The sequence below is a fragment of the Engystomops pustulosus genome, chromosome 2 (assembly GCF_040894005.1).
Source record: "Engystomops pustulosus chromosome 2, aEngPut4.maternal, whole genome shotgun sequence".
Classification (NCBI taxonomy): domain Eukaryota; kingdom Metazoa; phylum Chordata; class Amphibia; order Anura; family Leptodactylidae; genus Engystomops; species Engystomops pustulosus.
The window spans coordinates 36,812,377-36,831,730 of record NC_092412.1 but is presented as its reverse complement, the minus strand read 5'-3'; the positions used below and the strand labels follow the sequence as shown (position 1 = coordinate 36,831,730).

The 19,354-nt window shown below is 41.7% G+C and overlaps 1 protein-coding gene across 2 annotated transcripts in view; it reads right to left on the bottom strand.

Moving 5' to 3' along the window:
* The window catches only part of PARP4 (poly(ADP-ribose) polymerase family member 4), an 85,392-nt gene that overhangs the window by 61,308 nt on the left and 4,730 nt on the right, over window positions 1–19,354 (bottom strand). For both annotated transcript variants that reach the window (XM_072134260.1, XM_072134259.1), the window contains exons 2-11: window positions 13,200–13,332; window positions 9,878–10,064; window positions 9,328–9,391; window positions 8,445–8,538; window positions 7,649–7,747; window positions 6,217–6,366; window positions 4,653–4,790; window positions 3,879–4,052; window positions 2,969–3,129; window positions 136–273 (exon numbers count right to left, since the gene is read on the bottom strand). In XM_072134260.1, coding sequence (XP_071990361.1) covers window positions 136–273; window positions 2,969–3,129; window positions 3,879–4,052; window positions 4,653–4,790; window positions 6,217–6,366; window positions 7,649–7,747; window positions 8,445–8,538; window positions 9,328–9,391; window positions 9,878–10,064; window positions 13,200–13,331 — 1,337 coding nt within the window. In that variant the 5' untranslated portion in view covers window position 13,332. The remainder of the gene's footprint in view (window positions 1–135; window positions 274–2,968; window positions 3,130–3,878; window positions 4,053–4,652; window positions 4,791–6,216; window positions 6,367–7,648; window positions 7,748–8,444; window positions 8,539–9,327; window positions 9,392–9,877; window positions 10,065–13,199; window positions 13,333–19,354) is intronic.

Sequence of the window (19,354 nt, the reverse complement as noted above, 5' to 3'; positions counted from 1 at the left end):
ATTTATAGTATAGTTTACAACCTCCAATTCTCTTCTAAGAGTCCACATACGGTAGGTCAGATCACCTACTGCCCCAACTGTTTGGTTGTTAGTTAGACACAAAACAACAAGAAAACACAAAAAATGCAAACTCACCGTGAGAGGATCCCCACAAAGTTACATGGGGAAGAAGCATGCAGCAAGGGCTTGACATTTCCCACATCACTCTTAAAGTTAATGGCCTCACTTATTCTCCCCACCCGGAACACTCTTAAGATATTAAACTCTCTATTGCTGTAAAAGAAAGAAAAAAGAATTAACATACATCACAGAATTGTCTCCTTCTCTCTACTTAGTAAAAGTACATTAACAAAATCTAGGTAGAACAGTTCAATAGAGATGGAAGCAGATTATGCAAAACTTTTGAAGAAAATGAAAACAAAATAAGAAATGAAAACCTGAGTTCCATATTGGATAATAGTTTTCTATAAATATCTTGTAAGGACATATTTTAGAAGGATATATCACAGTCAGGAAGGATTTTCATAAATAAATGCCACAGAGGTAAATTCAAACTATATAAAGGTGTAACTGGAAGCTTCTGGACTCCAGGGACAAATATGCAACCGGGCATATACAAGGTCGATCGTAAGATGTTGAGAATGTCTTGTCTGCGACAAATTAATAACATTATATTTTACCTTCTCTAGAAATTATATGGTAAAAACAGAAGGTGAATGTAAGGTCATTGAGTAACCTTGTGTTCACTATAGACTTAAACCCCTTAAGGACGCAGCGTTTTTCGGCTGATTTCTCGCTCTCCAACTTCAAAAATCCATAACTTTTTTCATTTTTTCGTGTACAGACCTGTGTGAGGGCTTATTTTGGGCGTAACAAATTTTACTTTCCCGTGATGTTATTTATTTTAACATGCCGTGTACTGCGAAGCTGAAAAAAAATCCCAAATGTGGAAAAATTGAAAAAAAAACGTCACGTGCGTCACGTTCTTGTGGGCTCAGTTTTTACGACTTTCACTCTTCGCTCCAAATAACACGCCTACTTTATTCTTTGGTTCGGTGCGATCGCGGTGATACCAAATTTATATAGGTTTTATTGTGTTTTAATACATTTTCAAAAATTAAACGAATGTGTACAAAAAAGAAAAAATTTTTTTTGCCATCTTCTGACGCTAATAACTTTTTCATACTTTGGCGCACGGAGATGTGTGAGGGGTCATTTTTTGCAAAATGAGGCGACGTTTTCATTGCTACCATTTTGAGGTCTGTGCGACATTTTGATCATTTTTTATTTCATTTTTTATGTGATGTAAAAAGGTGTAAAAGTCGCATTTCGGACATTTGGGCGCCATTTCCCGCCTCGGAGGTCACCGCCGCCCGTAATCGTTTTTATATTTTGATAGATTGGGCATTTTGGGACGCGGCGATACCTAATATGTTTGTGATTTTTACTGTTTATTATGTTTTATATCCGTTCTAGGGAAAGGGGGGTGATTTGAACTTTTAATATTTTATTAATTTTTTTTATTTTTTAAACTTTTTTTTTTCTTTTTTTTCGCTCCTACCATATACTGCAATACTTCTGTATTGCAATATATGGCATTTTTGCAGGTCATACATTACAATGAGCCACTGGCTCATTGTAACGAATCTGCAGATGCCATTAAGCCTCGGGTCAAACGAAGACCCGAGGCTACCATGGTAACGGATCGCTGCCCCCCGATGACATTCGGGGGCGTGGCGATCGGGGAAAAGATGGCGGCGCCCGCGCGCCGCCGTCTTTTAAACGCCGCCGGCGACTTTGCCGGCGGCACTGAGAGGGTTAATAGCAGCGATCGGTGCAAGCACCGACCGCGGTTATTAGCGGTGGGGGTTTTGTGCAAAATGCAAAAACCCCCACCTCTGTATGAAGAGGACTCGTGAGCCCTCTTCATACATCCCTTATACGGCGCAGAGCGTTAAGGAGTTAATGAATCTTTTGTTATCTTCCATTACACATCCATTAACAGTAATCGAACCACCCTTTGACAGGAGTTACCTAAGAGCATCGGAGTGAAGGAGGCAAGAGGCAGAACGAGGACGGAGAGGTATTTTTTCTGTATGCTACTGGGGATATCTCTGTGACTGCTGACTCCTGGGTGCATTCCCATGACTATTGGCTACCGTGGGGCATCGCTGTGACTGCTGGCTACTGGGGCCATTCCTTTAACTGTTAGCTATTGGCGGCATTCCTGTGATTACTGGCTACTGCGGGGCATCACTGTGACTACTATTCATAACAGTGGTAAAATTACAGTTATGAATTAGTAACAGAAATAATTTTAAAGTTGGGGGTCACCATAACATGAACTCAATTAAAAGGTCATGGGATTAGGAAGGTTGAGAACCACTGAAGTAATTTATTGCTATTTACAATATGGTAAGGTTTTAGTTTTATTTTCTTCCATAAAACACTTATGAAGGTGGGCAAAGGTAAGATTTCAAAAATTGTTTTATGGATTAAACTCATTTTCCTTTTTGATACAGCTATCCTCTGTTCATATAAAATTAGTATGAGAAGTTTGGTTTTGCCAAAAAAGAATGTAAAGTATGCATTCTCAAGCTTAAACCAGTCTATGGTAGATTGGTCACAAATCCTGAAAACGTGAAAGAAATACGACCTTTCTCAAGCCTGAGTTTACAATACTGTTAGAGACACCAGAAGTCTTGGTGGATTTGATGGACATACAAGTACAGCAGGCACAGTTCTATAATAATTAATAATTAATGATTCCTTTATTTATATAGCGTACACAGATTACGCAGCGCTGCACAGAACTTGCAAAATCAGTCCCTGTCCCCAATGGGGCTCACAATGTGGGAGGAAACCGGAGGACCCGGAGGAAACTAGCCGCTGAGCCACCGTGTTCTGTCAAAAAAAGTTAATAAATATTTTTGCCCATAGAAAAATTCTAGATATCTTTGTAACTTACCTGTGGTTGTTATCCAGAATTCCCTGTTTCACCTGATGAAACTCTGCCGAGTTTGGGTCGATATATTCTACTCTGCATCTGAGCGCTTGATATTTGGCAGTAGAGGTTGAGTTGTATGTAGATAAACTCGTCTCACAGACATTGGTCATGTCCCTTATGACCTATAAGTTGATATTAAGACAAGAAAGAAGAGCTTTGCATATACATTATGGGGGAGATTTATCATTAGGCAGGATTTTGCGCAGTTGTCTATGTGTTAGACAGGCAGGTTTCCACCAGTCGGAGTTATAGTCCGGTATGTGCAGTGTTAAATGCCTTCTGATGTGACTATCAGCTGTGTGTGCTCTATGCGAATAGACTGCACCAGTCACACGTATGTTTAACATCTGCTCAATTTCTGCCTTTTTGCGATGTTTTTGCATAAAAAATTCGCAGATACCTCAAACCTCAATACCTCAATATACCTCAATAAAATTGAGCAAAAACTTCAAAATTGAGCAAAAACTTCCCCCCTGTAGTAGCAATCGACCCCCATACACCACCTCCTATGTGGTATAGTTTTATGATTACATTTGCGTTCTTGTGAAAATTCTCAGTTGATAAATGTGGTGTTGCGCACTCTGTGGCGTATTTTTTCCGCCATTGTGTGACTTTAGAGTTGCGGTTTTTTTTTGCTAAAAAAAAAACGAGCAAAAACGATGTTTGTGCAAAAATTTGCGACAATTCTACGCCAAGAAGCTACATAGGACTAATGATAAATCTCCCCCTATGTTCCATGTCTTAAACCTCATTCATTTTAGCAGGAGTACCCCCCCCCCCAATATTTAGTATATTTTACAAACTCCCATGTAAAATAATTTGTAGAATTTGGTCAAAATTGTAAACCTAAATGCAAGGACATTTGTTGTACCTGACATAAGTCCTGTTTAACCGTCAAGAACTTCATATTGATGTTATGGCATATCTTCTCCTTGTGTGGGACACATCGGTAGAACTCCTGCATCATCTGAGAAATGTCTTCTTCTTTATCTTTCTTGATTAAAGCTTTTCGCAACTGGCAGAGAATTCCTTCTGCTTTACTCAGCTTAGGAAGAAAAATGAAAAGAATTATAGTTAGAGTTCATTGCTGGTATTCTGCAGGGAAATAGGGACTCCCTGCATCATATATCTCTACACTCTGTGGTCAGGACACTGCATGGTCCATGATTCATGGTCCAACCACGACCATCTGCCCTAAGGGTGACCTAATGGTATCAACAGAAAGAGATACCCATCATTACAATTCATGATTTATATGCACAAATATATGTAGAGATGATTACATTACAGGCAGTCCCCGGGTTACGTACAAGATAGGTTCCATAGGTTTGTTCTTAAGTTGAATTTATATGTAAGTCGAAACTCTATATTTTATAATTGTAGATCCAGACAAAAAATTTTTGACAAAGTTTGACAATTGTAGTTTCAAACTTTTTTGCTGTAATTGGACCAAGGATTATCAATAAATCTTCATTACACCTTACAGCTGATCATTGCAGCCTGGGACTATAGTAACATCCAGACAGCTTCACCAGAGGTCACAGTGGACAGAGGGCTCTGTCTGTAACTAGGGGTCGTCTGTAAGTCTGGTTGGGGACCACCTGTACTCATAGCATTGGCCTTTCACCCAGTCACCATTACTTACATCATTAAGACTAATGTTTTCCACTGGACAGGAAAGTATAGAGTCCAAATGTCCAATCGCATCCACCCAAATAGACTCAACCAAGCCGGCGACTTCTGGGGACAATTCTGTGATATTGATAGCTTCTCCGAGTAGAACCTTATCAGTGCAGAAAAATACAGGATGAAAAACTATAGTTTTTTTATCACTGGGAAATTTGCGTGAAAAAGAATATTGCATATATTACAATAAATACTTTTTCAAAAAATAAGATTCATATGTATTGTATAAAATGATAAACGTTCAGTAGATATATTCAGGCTATTTGTCTTGTGGATAGTGTATTTTTTAGTTTCAAATTTTTCTTTTATTTCAAAGGGATTTTGTTACCAAATGTTATCCAATTGAAATAGAAGCCCCCTCAGGTAGGGTGTGAAGTGCCCCTCTTTTATGTGAAATGTTTCCTGTTTACCTATAAAAAAAAAGAGAAGAATCATATTTGCCTGACATGCTTTAAGTTTAGATGCTGCATAGAGAGGGTCAGTTTAGATTCCAGATGCCGCTATCTTTGTTTTTTTAGCATTTAAAAATATGCTCTTGCTGTCATATTAAAGAAAAAAAAATCTTATCTTTCAGATCACATCAGGCTTGTTGTTCTGTGATATACAGAAAATTCTAGTTAAAAAAAAGGTAAAAAAAAAGATTTTTTTTTGGCAGCTTGCACTTACAACTTATATTACACTTATATTTTAACTGCCTGTATTTCAGTTTTGTTGCAGTTTGACAGATAAGAATCTTACCTTTAATATGACATTAACAACATAGGGGTAGGGGGTGTCTGAAGTGACACTATTCCTTCAGCCTCTAAACCTGAGTTATCTCAGACAAAATATTACCTTTCCTTTCAGCTCATTGTCACATGACTTGGAGGAGATTTTTTTTTTATAGATAAACAAATGAGATTTCAAATAAAAGAAGGAATTCTAGAAAGGACATTTCATACCCTCCCTGAGGGGGCTAGTAGTTTAGTGAGGTAAAATCAAGTGACCAGTTCCCTTTAAAGGAAATCTACCATCAAGATCAAGCATGATAAACCAGGGGCACTTACTCATAGATCCAGGTACCATCACTGTGGTAATCTTCTTATAATTGTTATCTATGGCCTCCTTCCTTTTAAATCAACTTTTAAAATTATGTGATTGAGCCTCAGGGACTACCCTAGGCTATCTGGTGTTACACTGTCTCACAGTCCCTCCCTTCTCCCTAAGCAGGAAAAGGTAGGGAAAAACAGAGTAGCAATCCGATCACAAATGGGCTAGGATAGCCCCTCGGGTTCATTAGCATAATTTAAAAAGTTGATTTTAGAAAGAAGGAGTACATGGATATAAGACGATTACCACATTCACGGTGTCTGGATCTATGAGTACATGTCCCTGGTTTATATACACTCTGTTTTTGGGACTGAAGACTACGTATAATAGCATCATGATGTATTTTGATGGTAGATTTCCTGTGTTAAACACTGAAGTTCTACATTCTCTATTCAGTGTCTATGGTGCGTCTACAAATGCAAGGCCTGATTCACCTTCTGTAATGCTTTGGAGGCCAGGTTCTCGGCTTGCAGAGGGATCTTATCTATTTGTGTGAATCCTTTATTTTTTAGATCATTGAATCGCTGCTCATATTTCTCACCGGCCTTCTCAGCTGTTTCTACTACGTGAAATGTGAATTCCTTCTGCAAAAAAAAAAAAAAAGAATAAAATGTTGTTTTTTTTGCGAGATAACAAAGGGCGTTGTCCAACCAAACTCACTTATCCCCCATCCAGAGGAGATGAATAAGAGATTGCCATGGGCATGCAGCAATCAGGACAAGGTTTGCAATGTATTTTGACACTAAAGTAGCTTTTTGTAAGTGTATGAGACGAACCGAAGAGGAAAAGGAGAAACATCACTTCTATGCTGCCAGAACCTTGCATATAAGTGAATGAAGTGTGATAGAATTTAATGGAGAGCTGGCAACAGAGACGTACTGGACCGCCAGTCACTGAGGGACTTTCTATTGAACCCAAATAGGTCTAAGTTAGTTTGGTAGGACAGCCGTTTTTTGCTCCATAAGAGCACTGATACCTGCTGATGGATACAAAGATCATTATGTAAAGAAAAAATCAGCAGAGAATTGGGGACATTTATCATATGTCGCTGTTCCTGCACCGGTGTATGACAAAGTCTCCGCCCCTCTGGCACCACTGGATACATCCAGAGGTTCCGGCCTCTTGATGTACCTGATGGACGGCTACACATAGGACATGGCATAGAATTGTGCAATTAATTAGTGACCATTCAGCTTTAAAGGTTACTAATTGTAGCAAGTTCATAGGCCCGGAGCTATCAAGCCCTCTACCAGCCCACTACGCCACCGGCCACACCCCCGTTTCTGTCCTTACACGCCCCCTTTTAGATATTTTTTGGAAGTTTTCTGTCTTGTTTGAAACGGGGAGTGACCTCTTTAATGTAGGAAAATAGCACATGCATCACAAAATTTAGTGCATGCGGCACAAAATTCTATATTGTGGTGCTACAAACTAGACCAACTAATAGGAGGTGCAATGTACGACTTTCCAGACTTCACCAGATTTATCATCCAGCATCAGACACAGGGATTAACTTGGCGCAGCAAACAACTGTCTATTTCTAGTCAAGATAGGCCTGGGTGTTCTAGAGAGGCCTGGATGCCTTTCTGGAGAGCAAAAATATCACAGATTATGGGGAAAAAACATTTTCTGGACTCGTCCAGCCTTATATACTATACTAAAGACTGACACATTAATACATCTACGCCAATTAATTATTAATTTAGACTCACAGCGATCATAATAAATGAGGCAGAATATCTTTGTTTACATCAGAATCTGGTTGGTAAGCCTTATTGAATTCCCCTTAATGATTTTTTAAACCTTTCTTGAGGTTTAAAAAAGATTGCATATATAGAGTGTCTTTCCTAATGTAGTATCATTTACCTGCGATGTGCCTGGGACTCCACAAAGAGTGGATATCCTGAATGGAAATGCGCTCTGCTTATTGAAGCAAAGCAGTTCAACAATGGCATATTCTTTATCCTGAAAAAGAAACATATGAATATTACGGCATATCGGAAAATCATTTGGGACTAGAATACATAAGCCCCCTACGGGCATTTAATTACAGCATCTCTAACCTGCCTAAAGAAGAAAATAAACTAGAATAATGGGGTTTGTTTACCAAGGGTCGCGCTGCTCACTTTCGTCGGACTGTTCCCGAAACTGTTTCGTTTCGGCATGGACAGGTATTTGAGTTCTGGGATTGTGTCGCACATTTTTTTGGCGCAGCTGCACTGGCTTCCATGCGACTCAAATAAGGGGGCGTGTCATCGGACGGTCCGACTGATTTGGACTGAGCGCGGGATTTAACTTTCAAATTGTGTCGCAAGCCCAAGCACTTACATGCACCACTTAAAAGATGGTGAACTCCGGCGGACCTGAGCAGGGAGGCGACACATGCAGGATATCGGGCGCACGATCTTAGTGAATTGCGGCACAGTGCATTATCGTCGGACAATGCACTTTCGGTGAACTCGGGTAAGTAAATGTGCCCCAATGGGTCTGCTGGGGAGTTGATCCTCTATTCAAGCGCCAAACATATACCCTATGCCGTGGACTGTGTGATAGGAAGGGGAACTTGACAGATATATGTATGTAGAGAAATATATATATATATCTTCCCATGGATAGTGCTGTAAATTATGATGTGTAATGTCAAGAAATAACACATTTTTACCTTTTGAAAACAACAGTATTTTGCCACTTCTGTGTCATCTGGAATATGGTCATTATTTCCACTGTCTTCACATTCCAACTCCTCTTCCAAGTTACTATTGGGAATAATGGACATTTATTATCATTTATCTCATTATGTTCGGAAATATTATCGACTTCCGTTGAACCCTGCTGTATAATCAATTACTAGAAAAAGATAGATTACAAAATAAAATAGGCATCGCACCAGCAGAATAATGGTAAAAATGCTCATATGCCCATAGCCTTTCTGGTTCACTAGGCTCATCATTTTCATAGAAAGATGGAGGCCATGGATAACAAATATAAAAAGATTACCATAGTCACGGTGCCTGGATCTTTGAATAAGTGTCCCTGGTTTATCAGGATGGATTTTCCAGCTGTGTGCGGCCCTTCATCGTACTAAAAACAGTGGCATGGAAGAAAATCTTCCTCATTTGTACAAATTAATACAAAGGGTCCTTTTGCACCAAAACTCATTTGCTGTCTTTTAAGTTATGCAGGATACAGGTCATGAGGATGATTAAGAATCAAGGAAGGTTATGTAAAGGGTTTAGTATGGCCCTGGGCTGTATAAATATTATAGCCTCTACAAGTCTGGAGATCACTTCCTATATATGATACTAGAATCAGCTTCTCGAGAAATGAAGGATGTGTCCCTTCTGCCTGCTTTCAGTCTGCAGTTTCTGTGTACCTGTGTACTGAGATGGGTATAGGTCCTTCTCAGTCTACAATTTGGTCGGTGGTTTGGGTGACCATGGGCCCCCTAGAAGGCTTGGGCCCTGGGCTAAACACCTATATCATAATCCACTACTGTTTATATATAAAGGATATGGATACATGTAAAACATAATCATAATTGTTACCTTTCCAGGTTCTTTTTCTTGTTCACAGCAAGAAATTTTGCAAAGAATAGATTTTTCTTGTCTTCTAAAAAAAATTCCAAAGCAAATGCAATAAAAAGGAACACGTTTGTAATAATATTTCAAGAGTCGCATCAACATTTTATACTTAGAATTTCTACAACTTAGACAACTTCCATACAAAACTTATAGTCCTACTTTTTTTGCCAAATGATGGCCAATGTGGCAGGACCTGATGATCCTCTTATGGGGGGGGGGGGGGGGCTGGAGGGTGTCACTAATTTTAGGTTTTTTGCTTCCATGACGGAAAAGTAATACAAAAAACTTGACCTAAAACTGATCATTATGTAGTTTGTATCATATAATGAGATATAATTTGGGGATCCATATATTCAGAACAAAACAGAAATAGAAAAACAGAAATATTTCTGCATTTTAGTGATTTTGATAAAACATGTGAACAATATACTTTCTAATAAAATTTGTTTTTATTAAACACAATTAACACAGGAAATGAGGAAAAAGCATAGGCCCGGCATAAAGATGGCTTTACCTTCCTCTTCATCCACGGTGACTTCATATGGTTTGTCATCGTCCTGACCTTCCACTTCAATAAGTCGCTCTGCTTGCTCTGATTTCCATATGAAGTCCGGATTCACTAAAGCGATGCTGTGTTTCGCTATTTTCTTCTGCTGAGTATTGTTTAGGGTGGCAGCGTTACTGACCACCGCGTGTGTGCACTAAAACATAAGAGAAATTATTTTTTTCCCCTACTTTATCATATGGAATCTGCATGTATATAATGCAGTGACGGAACTGTTTTGGTGGACTGCAAGGACAGTGAGCCCTAAGCTTATCCCCCTTCCCAACTGCTCCTACCTATTGGCCCGGTCTACCCTTTGTGGTAGATGATAACTGGTTGATGTTCCCTTCCTGCCTGAAGTGCAAACACTGAGACAAAGTGGGTTATTTATGTTACGCCGGCACTTTTGCAGGTTCTGGCATATAAATATTCTGCAGCACTATTGAAGGTCAGGAATTGAAAGGCAAGAACGACCCACCCTGGCCCACTCCTCCTCCTGCCTCGCCTCACACCCCCTCCATGCCCTTCCACTCCCGGATCACCAGGCACTTGCTACTATTTCAGGGTTTCCATGCCAGTTTTTTGATAAATATCCCCTAAAGACTGGACAATACACACATAGAAGAGCAGTCCAAGAGGACAATACAGTACAGAATCGATAGGTAAACAGATAGTCAGAAAACAGTGTCAAGCAAAAAAATAGGTGATAGGAAAAAAATGTGAGAGAGCTCCAAATAACACTTATAGAAAGCAAAGTTGGAGGGGAGACCTTTTATGAGATGTCATGATATCCAGAAATGAAAGACCAGCATTGGAAGAGTGTGAGTGGAGGAAGATTCTGTCTGTCCCAGGTAACTTAAAGACAACCTGTCACTAGGTTTTATCAGCTTTGCCCCACTAAACTACTATCCCCCTCAGGTAGGGTATGAAATGTATTTTCTGAAATTCTTTCTTTTGTGAGAAATCTCACCTGTTTATCTGTAAAAAAAAAATCTCCTCCAAAGTCCGGCAAATATGACTCTTCTTACCTCATTTTCAAATGAGTCAAGTTTAGTGGTTGCAGGGGGAGTGTTACTTCAGAAGTCCTTATCCTGTCATATAGTACCTAGAAGTAAGCTTTGTATATCATATTAACTGGTTAGCGACCGCCGCCGTGTATTCACGCTGCATATTGCAGCAAAGACTGCGGGTGTTATAACAGCGATCGCTGCCGGCAGCCTCAAAAAGATGGCGGCGCATAGGATCGTCGCTCCCCATGACGTCATCGGGGAGCGGCGATCCGTCTCCATGGTAGCCTCGGGTCTTCCGAAGACCCAAGGCTATTTCGTTTTAACCGCTTCATTAATGAATGAGGAGGAAAATCCCCATATACTGTAGTATGGCAGTACATGATAGGATCGATCAGACAACGTAGGGTTAAAGTAACCTAGGGAGTCTGAAAAATAGTATAAATAAAAATAAAAAAAAGTAAAAAAAAAATTATAATAAAAAAACCTAAAAATTCAAATCACCCCCCTTTCCCTAGAACTGACATAAATATAAATAAACAGTAAAAATCATAAACACATTAGGTATCGCCGCGTCCGAAAATGGTTTTTCAATGCGTTTAACCCCGTAACGGAAAATAGCGCCCAAAGTTTTGAAAAATATAAAAAAATGTATAAAAAGTGATCAAAAGGTCGTACAGTCCTAAAAATGATATCATTGGAAATATTATCAAATGTCGCAAAAAATGACACTACCCACAGCTCTGTACAACAAAGTATAAAAAAGTTATTGGCGCCAGAAGATGGCAAAAAAAATTAAAAATAATTTTTGTACAGGAGGTTTTCATTTTTGTAAATGTATGAAAACATTATATAACCTATGCAAATTTGGTATCCCCGTAATCGTACCAAACCAAAGAATAAGGTAAACATGTCATTTGGGGCGCTCAGTGAAAGACGTAATATCCAAGCCCACAAGAAAATGGCGCAAATGCGTTTTTTCACCATTTTCACTGCCTTTGCAATTTTTTTCCCGCTTCCCAGTACACGGCATGAAATATTCAATACCCTCACTATGAAGTGCAATTTGTTACGCAGAAAACAAGCCATCACACAGCTCTTTACGTGTAAAAATAAAAAAAGTTATAGATTTTTGAAGGTGGGGAGTGAAAAATGGAAATAAAAAAACAGGAAAGGTTAAAGATATGGATGTTTTCTTTCAAATTCCAACAGGTTTATGACCTGAAGTGATTTACAGAAGAAGAAATAGAGGCAGCTAAAGACATAGTTGTAAATACAAGCTGCACATAAAGATCCAGTTCCTGCCTATTTTTTAATGCCTGTTTGTCCAGTTATGTAGCTCACAGAACTATAAGCCTGATGTAATCTGAAAGATATAATCTTTATTACCTATATACAGTAGTTTCTTTGCTATCCCCCTCAGATTACCACCAAGCTGCAATAGCTGCTTCCTCACCATGTGCTGACAAGCCCTGGTGTCTAGTGATGTGTCATTCGCATTCGTTTGTGAACGCTGGGAGCCAGCTCACATAACCCGGCCCCTAAGCGGCTCACCACACCCCCTTTAACTTGATACAATTGGGTTAAAAGTGGAGTGGTGTGGGATAATTGACTGGCCTATGGCTCCCTATTATATATTTAATAGGGAGCCATTCAGGAGCCAGAAGAGCCAGCTCTTCTTAGTGAGCAGATCCTAATGAGCCAGCTCACTGAGAAGAGATGTAATTCCCATCACTATTGGTGTCCGTACTTTGTTTACACTTTGTTTCTGGTTTCAAAGAAGGGGAGGAGCTGCTGCTCCCTGCTCACAGAGGAGGAGGTCATGTGCCAGTGAATGTAGCAGAGCTGGATGTGCTGGATATCTCCTTCACAGAATAGTGAGGTACAAGATCTCCCTGTTCCCTATCAGTCCCTCCATCCCAAATTGTGATTCTACAGCACTTTCTCTCATGCGGCTCCCTTCCCCCACCTTGTGAGCTCTGTGCAGATAAGCTATTAACCCTTAGTGCTCACACAGGCATAGACTTCATGTACTAATGATTTCTCCCAGCATATCCTCAGGGGTACTTTATGGACAGAGAATAACACTGAAGCATGAACAGGCACAGATGTTACACTACAACTAAATGTCCATTTCTCTTCTCTACATTGGGTGGCCCCAGGAACTGCAGCTAAGGGACCCCTATTTGACATTAATGACCTATCCAAAAAGAACATTCATATTATAGAACTATTACTGTGTCATTAAATATTCCCAGATATTGGTAGCTTAGATATAAACATACCTTTTCATTTAACACATATGAAACTTCTCCTCCGTTAGAAATTATGCAGTTTTTTAGCTTTTTCTTTTCTTTGAGGGGCAAAGAGTTCACTTTGAGGAAGAATATACAATCTGAAAAAGTGCCCACACCCATCCTAGAGAAAGAGAGAGAACAGTCAGTACTCTGGTCTAGATGGGGGAAAAAAAACTTCCTTTGAATTTTAACATTTAATTTTAAACACAGTTTCATTACACGTAGATGGGATTTTTATGCTGCTGATAACTAAAGGCTATTTCCCATGGCCAAGTTTACAACATTAAACTCAGTCCATGTGACGCAACCCTAAAGGTTATGTTCCCAAATAGTTATTTTTTTTAAGAAAACTCGAGCAAAAAGACTTCAATGAGAAACCAGTCCGTCTCTTCAAATAATTGAGAATATTTCCTACAGTAGTAGAGGTAAATAGCAGTAATTAGTGGCGAGATTTCTATGTGGATTTCTTTTGGGTTATGCAGCTCAGTTTTAATATTATTAGGAGGGCGAAAAACCTGGTTCAAGACCTTGTCAAAACTACTTAAAATACATATGACCAATACAAAAGGTCTTTAAAATACCTGCACAACTCTGGGTTTTAGAGGAATTTTGGAAATGAAAAACAACCTCCCAAAAAACTGCATGTGAACACCTTTCAAAGCTCTAATCATTAATAAAAAAAAAATGTATTGATACAAAAAAAAAAAAATGTGAACCTCCCCTTAGGCTATCTAATCTGCAGGTCATAAATCCATAATTTTTTCCCAAAAGTAAATGTGTAGGATTTGGCTGAATTCCCTGTTCTGCTTTTAATGGCTTACTGAAATATAAGATGTTACAAGCAAGCTTTCGGGATAGCTACGGTCCCTTCATCGGGCGTGAAAGCTTGCTAGTAACATTTTATAATAATAATAAAGCCCCTTCTACACTGGCGTTTTTCACGCGCGAGTTCTGCGCGTGCATTTGACGCGCAGAACTTCCATTGCACTCTGTCCCATTGTATTCAATGGCTCTTTCTCCATTAGCGTTGTTTTTGACGCGCGTGCTTGCGTTCGTTTGCACGCGCGTCAAAATCGCAGCATGCTCTATTTTTGCGAGTCACGCGCAATTTTCACGCCCCATTCAAGTCTATGGAGATGCATCAAGAACGCATTGCACTCGCAATCATTGCAAGTGCAATGCGAGTGCAATGCGTTTTAAACGTAAGGGTTGCTAGGTGACCAGAATAACAGTATTTCCCCTGCTCGCGAACGATCATTTAATTAAAAAAACACAATGAAGAACAGTGAAGAATAGAATAAAACCAGTGAACACAGTGAACACAGTGAACACAGGATCATTTAAGATAAAAACACAGTGCAGAACACAGTGCAGAATAGATTACAGATGTTCGGCACATCTGCTTACTTGTCGGGAGATACGCGCGGAACGGTGCGGCCAAAATAGCATGTGAAGAACAATATATATGTGTGAAGAACACATTGCAGATGTATTTAAACATCTGCAATTTGTTCTTCACACACACACACATATATATTGTTCTTTACATGCTATTTTGTTCGCACCGTTCCGCGCGTATCTCCCGACAAGTAAGCAGATGTGCCGAACATCTGTAATCTATTCTGCACTGTGTTCTGCACTGTGTTTTTATCTTAAATGATCCTGTGTTCACTGTGTTCACTGTGTTCAATGTTTTTATTCTATTCTTCACTATTCTTCACATCTGCTAACTTGTCGGGAGATAATATACACGGGGAACAGTGAAGAATAGATCGCAGATGTTTGCAACTTATCAGAAGACATTATTTTTTCATTAAATAACACATTTTAATCCCAAACCATGGTCCCTTTGAAAAATGCTCGATTCTCCCATTGACTCGCGCGTGAAAAATGCACCGAAAACGCAAAAAAAAACACGCGCGTGAAAAACGTAAAATCGCTAATTACTCCAAGGAAAAATGGAACAAAAACGCAGCCAAAAACGTCAGTTTTTCACGCATTGCACCCTGACGTGAAACGCAACGCTAGTGTGGAAGAGGCCTAATTCCTTTATTTATATAGTGCACACAGATTATGCAGGGCTGTACAGAGTTTGCCAAATCAGTCCCTGTCCCCAATGGGGCTCACAATCTAATCAACCTACCAGTATGTTTTTGAGTGTGGGAGGAAACCTGAGGAAACCCACGCAAACTCAGGGAGAACATACAAACTCTTTGCAGAAGTTGAACCTGGGACTTGAACCCAGGTCCCCAGCGCTGCAAGGTTATAGTGCTAATCACTGAGCCACTGTGCAGCCTAAGTATATTTCAGTAAGCCATTAAAAGATATCACAATCTCAAGATGACCTATCTATCAAAATCCACAGTGATAAATATGGCGCAGCAAAAAACTAGTGTTGTCTGACTTTGCACTGGTGTAGACTGCACCGTATTGATACATCTCCCCCATTGTGTAGACGTCCTGATAGATTATACCATCCACTAATGATGTATGTATAAGCTTTTCTACCCAAAGCTCATCTGAAGTGATGGTGAAGAATAAATTGGTTGTACCAATTTTGGAATATAATGCCCAAATATTTCACAGAATAGGGAATAATAATCTGATTGGTTGGGGTACCAGCCAGTAATGGTTTCTGCGGTATCCCGGGGCTGAAACCTTCTCGGGGGCCCATGACCACACACCAAATTTTATACTCAGTAGGACTTTCCCCCATGGAATCCTCGTACAAATGTTTCTACTCTCAATACATGTGTACACAATTTCCATTTCAGGACCTTGGAAGGTCCTGCTTCTGCAGATTAAAAGCAGGCAGAAGGGACGCATCCTCCATTCCCCACGAAGCTGATTCTAGTACAACTTGAATCAGCTTCATAGGATCTATAATATTCACACAGCTAAGGACCCATGGCAGGCTTAATTGGCCCCTGGTCCTAGCAGTCAGATGAGAGCAAGAGGCCCTACATGAATGAAGCTGCAGGTCCAGCATACAGGATAGCGCCACTAATGTCCCCAGGTACTTGCGTTTGCCATGACTCAATGATCTTTGTCTGTTCTCCACCTGTTCCTAAGTGACTGATGATTTGGTATGCAGAGCCCAGGGTGTGTCATTTTCAAGAGGTCACCGTTAGAGATGAGCGAACATGCTCGTCCGAGCTTGATGCTCGGTCGAGCATTAGGGTACTCGAAACTGCTCGTTGCTCGGACGAATACTTTGCCCGCTCGAGAAAATGGCAGCTCCCGCCGTTTTGCTTTTTGGCGGCCAGAAACAGAGCCAATCACAAGCCAGGAGACTCTGCACTCCACCCAGCATGACGTGGTACCCTTACACGTCGATAGCAGTGGTTGGCTGGCCAGATCAGGTGACCCTGGGATAGACTAGCCGCTGGCCGCGCTGCTCGGATCATTCTGTCTCTGGATGCCGCTAGGGAGAGAGCTGCTGCTGGTCAGGGAAAGCGTTAGGGTGTTCTATTAGCTTACTGTTAGGCAGGAGTGATTCTCAAAGAACCCAACAGCCCTTCTTAGGGCTACAATAACGTTCTACTTTTTTTATTTTAATTTGCATCTTTTACCATTTTGTGAGGAATTAGCAGGGGGACTTGCTACCGTTGTGTTTAGCTCTTAGTGGCGCACATATCCATAGCAAAGACCGAAGTGGGAAAATTCAGTAGGGGTTGGATTTCTATTAGGCAATAACTCAGTGTCATCTCATCTGGCATAGTAGTGTGCTTCCTTTGATACTTGGCTAGAAAATAGCCATAGGAGAATACAAATAGCTTCTTGAAGCCTACAGTAGCGTTCTATATATTTGATTTCTGGTTGATCTGCTGGTGGCTGTAGTTTCTGCAGTGCATGTACTTGCCAATTCTGAGCAATTTGTAGTGAGACTTGCGACCGCTGTGTTCTGCGCTTAGTGGCGCACATATCCATAGCAAAGGCTGAAGTGGCAAAATTCAGTAGGGGTTGGATTTCTATTAGGCAATAACTCAGTGTCATCTCATCTGGCATAGTAGTGTGCTTCCTTTGATACTTGGCTAGAAAATAGCCATAGGAGAATACAAATAGCTTCTTGAAGCCTACAGTAGCGTTCTATATATTTGATTTCTGGTTGATCTGCTGGTGGCTGTAGTTTCTGCAGTGCATGTACTTGCCAATTCTGAGCAATTTGTAGTGAGACTTGCGACCGCTGTGTTCTGCGCTTAGTGGCGCACATATCCATAGCAAAGGCTGAAGTGGCAAAATTCAGTAGGGGTTGGATTTCTATTAGGCAATAACTCAGTGTCATCTCATCTGGCATAGTAGTGTGCTTCCTTTGATACTTGGCTAGAAAATAGCCATAGCAATAGGATAGGATTGTTTGGTTCTAAAAACTCAAAAAAAACAAAAAACACAAAAAAAACAAAAAACACAAAAAAACACACAAAAAAAAAAAAAAAAGTAAAAAAAAAAAAAAAGTTATAACTCTCATTTTAAAAATGTTTAACCCCAGGGCTAGGGGTAGAGGACGAGGGCGGGGACGTGGGCGTCCAACTACTGCAGGGGTCAGAGGCCGTGGTCCTGGGCGGGGTGAGACACCACCTGCTGATGAGGGAGCAGGGGAACGCCGCAGAGCTACACTCCCTAGGTTCATGTCTGAAGTTACTGGGACTCGTGGTAGAGCACTGTTGAGGCCAGAACAGTGCGAACAGGTGATGTCGTGGATTGCTGACAATGCTTCGAGCAATTTGTCCACCACCAGTCAGTCTTCCACGCAGTCCACCCATGTCACCGAAATCCCCACTCCTCCAGCTCCTGCACCTCAGCCTCCTCCCCCCCAGTCTGCCCCCTCCCAGGAAAATTTGCCATTTGAACCGGCATACTCTGAGGAACTGTTTTCTGGACCCTTCCCACAGTCACAAACCACTTGTCCGGTTGCTGCTGAGCAATTTTCCGATGCCCAGGTTTTCCACCAGTCACAGTCTGTGGGTGATGATGACCTTCTTGACGTAGTGGAAGTGTGTAAAGAGGTGTCCGACGATGAGGAGACACGGTTGTCAGACAGTGGGGAAGTTGTTGTCAGGGCAGGAAGTCCGAGGGGGGAGCAGACTGAGGGATCGGAGGATGATGAGGTGACAGACCCAAGCTGGGTTGAGAGGCCGGGTGAACACAGTGCTTCTGAGACGGAGGAGAGTCCTCGACCTGAACAGGTTGGAAGAGGCAGTGGTGGGGCCAGACGGAGAGGCAGGGCCAGAGCTGGTGCATCAGCGCCACTGTCAACTAGTGAAGCTCCCGTGGTGAGGGCTCTTGCGGCGAGGGCTAGATCTTCAGAAGTGTGGAGGTTCTTTAAGGAAACACCGGATGACCGACGGACTGTGGTGTGCAACATTTGCCAAACCAGGCTCAGCAGGGGTTCCACCACTACTAGCTTAACTACCACCAGTATGCGCAGGCATATGAATGCTAAGCACCCCACTCAGTGGCAACAAGCCCGTTCACCTCCGGCCGTGCACACCACTGCTCCTTCCCCTGTGTCAGCTGCTAGTCAGCCCCCTGCCCAGGACCCTGGCCCAAAAACCCCATCGTCGCCTCCACGATCCTCCACAGCATCCACCAGCGTTCAGCTCTCCATACCCCAGACGCTGGAGCGGAAACGCAAATATAGTGCAACCCACCCGCACGCCCAAGCCCTTAATGTGCACATCTCCAGATTGCTTAGCCTGGAGATGCTGCCCTATAGGCTAGTAGAGACCGAGGCCTTTCGCAACCTCATGGCGGCGGCCGCCCCTCGGTATTCGGTCCCCAGCCGCCACTACTTTTCCCGATGTGCCGTCCCAGCCCTGCACCAGCACGTGTCAGACAACATCATCCGTGCCCTGACCAACGCCGTTTCTGACAAGGTCCACCTGACCACGGACACGTGGACGAGTGCTGCCGGGCAGGGCCACTATATATCGCTGACGGCACATTGGGTTAACTTGGTGGAGGCTGGGACCGAGACTGACCCTGGGGCTGCTCATATACTGCCGACGCCGAGGATTGCGGGGCCTACCTCGGTCCAGGTGTTTCAGGCCTACTATGCCTCCTCCTCCTCCCACCCCTCCTCCACCTCCTCCTCCGAACTACCATCCGTGGGCACGGCGCCATCAGTCGGTAGCTCTAGGCAC